At 45.8% G+C, this 6,928-nt stretch overlaps 1 protein-coding gene across 1 annotated transcript; it reads right to left on the reverse strand.

The window, feature by feature from the left end:
* Window positions 1-3,836: 3,836 nt before the first annotated feature.
* C922_05297 (hypothetical protein) lies at window positions 3,837-5,060 on the reverse strand (the record flags this gene model as incomplete). Its single annotated transcript, XM_008820868.1, has 1 exon — window positions 3,837-5,060. The coding sequence occupies one exon, from the start codon at window positions 5,058-5,060 to the stop codon at window positions 3,837-3,839; it is 1,224 nt and encodes a 407-aa protein (XP_008819090.1).
* Between the last annotated feature and the right edge of the window lie 1,868 nt (window positions 5,061-6,928).

A 6,928-nucleotide genomic window follows, 5' to 3' on the forward strand; every position in this document is an offset into this window, starting at 1 on the left:
TCAGTCCTACACACTAAAACTGAATCCACAACCATGGAATCTGAGCCGTACACCGTCAAGATATGGCAGAGGATCCTAAGCCTAAGGAGATAAGAAATAAAAACAAGCAGCAGAAATAAGGAGGCATATGTAAAGAATTAACCGTAGGAATAAAGAATAAAGGGTGCCAGTACACGCTAAGCCACAGACCTCACTGATAAGCCGTGGAGGCTGAGCCATGGAATATACAGCCTAGGGCCCAAAACATACAACCCAAACACTACCTCGTAAATTCTAGACACCTAAGGATGATCACAGTACAAAGGGCGTATAATCAGTGAATCTTACCCGCCTAAAATAACTTATCCAACAGTACTAATAGACGCTAAAGGGTAAAGAAAACCCCCCGGCCATACACAGGACCCTGGAGGCGTAAACATAGAGGATAAAGCCTGACAAATACACTCAAGAGTGGAACCAGGAGGATAAAGAATAAAGAATTAATCCTAAACATTAAAGAATACAGAGTGAACAATAAAACATGACACAACCCCACAACACCATAAGCTCACAGCGCAATGCCATGGATAAAACCCGGATGAGACAGGTGCTTACACCCTGCAACCTAACTGCGTACAATTGAAGCCTAAAGACCAAGAAGTACAGGTAAAACATATAGAGAGAAATGTACTATTTAACAAAACTCCATAGGAATACAGCCCTCAAAATTACAGGAAACTAAGCCAGAGAAGAGTGAAACAGAGGGAGAGCAGGCATAAGCAATAATGGGAGCAACCTAGAGACTCAAACAAGAGGCCGACAGCACTGCTTAGGCAGTACGAGATAGAATCCATATAATGAGGAAACTGGAAAGGGACTGAAAAGCTACCTCTGCGATATACATTTCCAATCTCTACGCCAAAGCATTGCATGTGCGGAAGAGTGCATGTAGCATGGAACTTATTTCAGAATCAATCAGCCTTAAGCTATACCTGAGACCCCATACAGGTTAAAGTCCAGGAATTAACACAGGGAGAGCAGGGCTCAGACTCCAGGGCCTAAACCCCAAATCGAAAACTTAATCATTCTGGGCTAAGAGATACAGCCTAAGGAGTGAAACCTAAGAAATTAACAATGTCTACAAGGGCAATGACGAGGAACCATAGAAACAGAAGAATGGGAAGTCAAGTCCTAAAGAATAAACTATGAACCTAACACGATAGCCTAGGACTGTGAACATGAAGTCTAAATGTGCACCTTAGGCGTTTAAACTAGAGGCGAACCCCTAAGAAATTGACTCGTAATAGAGAAAGAGAGCTTCCAAATTATAACCATTAAACGGAACAAAATAGACAAAGACACAAGGAGAATTATAAGTTGAGCCTAACAGCTAAAGAAGAAAAAGGGCCCCCTAAAAGACAAGCAGGGAAAAATACAGAGTAATCCAGGAGCAACCAGGAATAGGGGCAGAGTTGGGGGCCTGAAACTAGGAATAGCCCCTGGAGCCTAAACCTCAGCTCAAAAGATATAGGCATAAGCCACGCAAATTCCAGAGGACCCAGCCCCCCCCCCCCCACATAAACCTGAGGCCCCACATTCTATAAAGTACAGGGGCCCCCTTGACACACTAGGACCGCAGCCCTGAACCCTGAACTTCCATGCTTGGAAACGAAATCTAAATCAACGAGGCTAAATCCTCGACATTACGTCGTACAATATGAAATCTAAACCTACACCGTAAGGCCAAACAATTACAGACAGCGCACAAGACAGGGAGGAAACCATGAGTCCTCAAGGTCAAGCCGACGAATCAGGGGGGGGGAATCTCTTCCGTAGGAGCCAAGTTAAAGGAAGGTGCATGGTAGAAAGCAGAGAATCCATCTCCAGGTGTGAAACGAAGAAGCTGAGAATAAGGAAGGAGTAGTAACCGCAAAAGCAAAGGGCATAACATGTACGTACGCCTCTTGTATAAGCCGTAAGCGCTAAACAGTGAAACTACACATACGTTGAGGTACAAACAAATGACAGGTAACAACTATAGTAGTAACCAATCAGGAATGAGGTCGGCCTCCTGTAAGGTACACCTTGACGGCTAAGGCGTAAATATTAAGACGGAGAAGCTGCCACATGAGAAGTAAACATTATGTCCTGGTATCATAACATCTAAAAACTGAAATATGGGGAACAAACCCTAAGAGATGAGAAGGGGACCCAAACTGGGAAACTTAACAAATAGATATTAAACCCCAGCCGTAACAAGATAAAATAAAGGCGCACTCGTTTTCCCCGTAAAACAAATAAAACCTCCTACACATTAAAGCACTGAGTCTAGACGGGGGCAGAGAAATATCTGAACTAAATCATGGAATCAGACACAGGGGGAAACCGCGCAATCACTAGAGTCTATGGATAAGACCCTGGATACCTCTAGTGTAAACCGTAAGGAGATCACCAAGGGAGAGTTAAGAGCTCCACAATGACTCACCAGAAGTTAAGAGAGAGAACACCATGCCAGGACCAAAAGTAGAGAATAACAGCAACAAGCCTAACAACTCAGGGTGTAGCAGAAAGTTTCCTGAGACCATGGTTCTGATGATAACAACAAGAATATAATGCTTAAGGCCGAATCCCTCAACACCCAACCGGGCACCCTATACCGTAAGACATAGGGCTAAAAAGTTCGAGTGAACACTAAAAGATACACCCTAGGGTATAAGGCCTATAATCTAGAGCCTGGAGCCTGATTGATAGAAGGAAACGCAAGGGCGAACACTCTAAACCGTAGAATCATAGTCCCTAATGCTTAAGCCCAGAATGTGTCAAGTAAGAATTAAGCCCTGAGTCCAGAAATCTGGACGCTAAACATCGGCACTTGAGCCTATATAGCCTGACCGCTAAACCTGGATCATAGACCCTAAATCTAACAGCTTAGTCCCTAAACCATACACCCTGGAAGCCTGAAGCCTGAAACATAGACCTTGAAACCTAAACCTAAACTCTAAACCTAAACTCTAAACCTAAACTCTAAACCTAAACCCTGAATCCTAAACCACAAATTCAGAACCTAAACCATTACTCTCACACGCCCGGATCCTGAACCTTAGACTCTAAACGGAAACCCACCATCTGAAGGATAAGCCATGACCCAGAAACTAGAAACGTCAGCTTGGAAACCAGAATTCTAGACCCTGCACCTTGAAGCGAGAGACTGGGAATCTTATCCAGAAGCTCCTAAGCTCTTAACGGTAATTATTCAGCAGTCAGAACTCTAGGCTAATCCTATTCGTACTGCAAGAAAGTTGAAAATCCAAAATGTCAAGCCACCAATCCAATTCACGGAACGCACCTACCCCAACCCCCAAAGTGGTAATCGCTCAGGCCGCATCCCGACCCTAGGTATTGATACGCCAATCCCTCCACCTGGACCCAGGGATTCCACATCACGAACCATGCCTTCTTAATTGCCCAACTCTTAAGATCCCCGGCTCAACGTCGCGGTTGCTGTATTCAAATTTGGTCCTTGGGTTCCTATCTTCTGTTCCGTAATACGCCAATGAGCTCTCCGATTAACTTAATCCACTATCCGAATACCATTTCCTGGCCTCCCTCTAGCTGATAATACCCCCCCTTAATCCTCTTCCTCTGGGGCTCAGTGTTCCACACCTCTGCTCCCCCATGCATATGCGCTGCTACTGGAAATTATTAAACCCCCTCACTCAGAAGTCTAACCATGGGGGCCACTGGTTGCTCCCAGACGACTTAGACGTGGACGGAAGACGAGTTCCTATGATCTTCCCTCCTCAAGTGCCGAATGTCATCGGACTAAAATGCCGCCAATGCGGAGAACTTCACAATCCTCAACTGGACTGATACTTTATCCGCGAAATGATTCCTGGTTGCTTGCTGGAGGTGCTCCTTGTCACCCTTCTTTTCCTGAATATGCGGTAGATCCCATAGGCTGATCCGATACCTCCCAGAATGCTAGCTACCCCCCCCACCATCTTTCCCCAAGGGGACGGCCCATACGTCTCCATAGTACTATTGGTTGCGACGGTTGATCCGGTTGGATCTTGATTTCTGAGATACTCGGTGATGTTATCAGGACCTGCCTGACTAATCCTTTCGGTTGACACCTGAGCCGGCTTCTGTTGACTACTGTTATTTTGGTTTCCTGCCGTGGGTTCTTGGAAGTACCCTGTTCTTCCTGGGAGATTCCTATCTCCGTTGTGTGGGTTTTGGCCTATTACTCCACACAAGGAGCCCTGTTGATCACATTTGCCCAGATTTAGTCCCGTACTTAGTCTTAGTTCATACTCCCCTTGCTCTTGGTTGTTCTCTAAACCCGACGCTCTGGAGAATTCACAAGATACTCCTCTATCCCCCTTATCATCATCATAAAATAAGTCACTAATGACCTCATAGAGATCCGTCCCAGTCATCAGGAATCCTATACTAGACTTCTGCTTTTGATTATTGTCGGTATACCAACCCTCTAAGACTCCCTGTGCCACTTCGGCACCTCCCCATTCTTCTAAAGATTTATATAAGGCATTACAGGGATTCTGCCTCTTCAAGACGTTCGAGTCTCTTGTACCTGAACTATACATCTGGAAATGCTCCAAGATCATTGAGACTATATCCATGCAGATTCCTAGATATCTGTGATTCTTCTGCCAGGTGTTCAACTGTACCTGGTGTTGCAAGGAATTCCACTTCAATTTCTTGATTTCTATTTGACAACTCCCTGGATCCAACCTTCCTAGAGCTACTCCCTTAGCCTGGTTGGGTTTACACGCTGACTTATAAAAGACCTCTCCGTTTATATCCTTCTGCTCTAAAGCTGCCCACCAAGCTTCTAATCCGATACATATTTCCTTAGAATATCTCCACAGATTCTCCCTTGTTTGCCATTTGCTCCTGTCTATTGCTCCTCTTTTCCATGCGGTAATTTCCCTACCTTGGGCTCTATTTTGTGGTCCCTCAAATATACAAAAATCCCTCTGCCCATTCTTTTGTAGTTTGCATCTGCCCTCGGCAGATCGGGCGAGAAGCTTCTCCTCCAGATATGTCTGAAAATCCATTGTAGTCGATTGTCCGCGCCTTGTTGCCTCCTTGGAGTCTGTCTTGGGTTGAGATTCTTACATTCCTTAATCTTGGGAAATTCCTCCACATTCGTCTGTGCCTACTTGTCCTTATCTGTCCAATCTTGCCCCGCTTTCTGATTGATATCCTTTGACTATTATCTCGTCCTGTATCTTGCCCTTCAGACTCCTCTCATGAAGACGTCTCCTCTGGCCTTGAGTCGCTCCGCTCTCAGGTGTTCCTGTCCTTAACTCGCTCGGCGTCCATGTCCTGTTCTTTCTAAGTTGCTGCCTCATCTCCGTATCTCTGCCTCAGTTCCATGCATGCCTGCCAGTCCCTTACCCTTTTTCTGGGCCTGGCATGATTCTTCCGGAACATTCCGCCCTTATAGCCCCGAACTTCTCTCCGTCCTTACGGATCCCTCCCCAATACAGGGATTTACTCTCCTATTTCTCCTGTCTCTTCTCACTTCCGTTGCCGGCCGTCACTAGCTCCTCCTTCCTCCTTTGGGCTACAACAGCCCCTCCTGAGCTAATCCGTTTCACACCAGGGAATGATTCTTTCCGGGGGCCTCCGCTTTCTTCTCCTCCTGAATATTTTCCTTCTCGTGTTCAGTCCACCTTCCTAGTTGGCCTTGTTAGCGCCCTCCACTAATCTCAACGGCCTGTCCTTTATTTATTGGGGAGCCTGGTACTCCTCCTCCTTATCATTAGTTTGAGTGACGCTTGTGCAGATATCATAGTCTCCTTCACACGGCTGCTTCTCGTTTTGCCTGATCTTGCACTGTCTCGTCAGCTACCTCCACTCGAGCTCCCTTTCCCCTACACTTCCTTTCGGGAGTTCAACCCGTTCATGTACCAGATTGGATTTTTCTCTGTCCTATAGGCTTCTCACCTCCTATTGAGCCATCCTTCCGATTAGGGGGATTCTGGCCCTGTCTTGGGCTGCCTCATATTTCGACGGCTGAGATTGACTACTCTTCCTGTTGCTTCTTAACGATCTCGGAGGAAATTTTGTTCATCTCAGAGTCCTCTGATGCCAGAATCTGCATCTGGACGACATTGTCTTCATTTCCTTCGCTTCTTAGCCGACGGCGCTTCCTTGTTATTGCTCAGTAACAGTATTCTTTTGCGTTCGTGAGTTTACGCCCCATCCCGGGTTCTGAGTTGACTTGTCCCTCATCATTTCACCTCACTTCTGTTCTCTGACTTCTTGGCCTCATTTTTCTGGTCCTGTTCTTTATACTCCCTCTACCTCGTGTCTGGAATCTTTGAGCTCATCCGTTGACTAGGGCTGGTTCTTTTCAAGAAGTTTTGGCTACTTGTGTGGTGTCCTCCTTCTTTTCCACTAGGGAGTCGGGATTGGTGGTCTGTTCCTCTATTTCCTTAAATACGCCGGGTATCGCTGCTGTTCATTCTGGTTAATTCTCTAGGTCTCGTTATTTGGTCTGTACTGGACCAGACTCATTATTCATAGGCGGGGACTCCTTTTGTCTGTTTTCTTTTTGTGCTGCCTGATGCCTTCTTTCTTTATTTGTTATTACTTCCCATCCCATCCGTGGTTTACCCCCCTTATGGCTAGGCTATCCCGTCTAGTTGGCCCTAAGTTGCACTTGAGATTTTTTGTTCTGCTGGCTTAGTGTCTGCTCGTTTGTTCTATCCCGTTTGGTGTCCGCTGAAAATACTCTTACTCAATGTAATGATGCTTCCGTCCTCCCTTGTGTTTTGTTTTGGCATTTATTCTCAATCTTTTTGGGATGTTATGAGGCTTCCCCTTGTTATTACTGGGTCAGTTATTCAGATACTCCCTTAGTCCTTCTGAGTTTAGGAGTTCTTGGGGCTCCTTGCTTCTATTTATCCCTTCCCCT

Source organism: Plasmodium inui (assembly GCF_000524495.1).
Source record: "Plasmodium inui San Antonio 1 unplaced genomic scaffold supercont1.53, whole genome shotgun sequence".
Lineage (NCBI taxonomy): Eukaryota > Apicomplexa > Aconoidasida > Haemosporida > Plasmodiidae > Plasmodium > Plasmodium inui.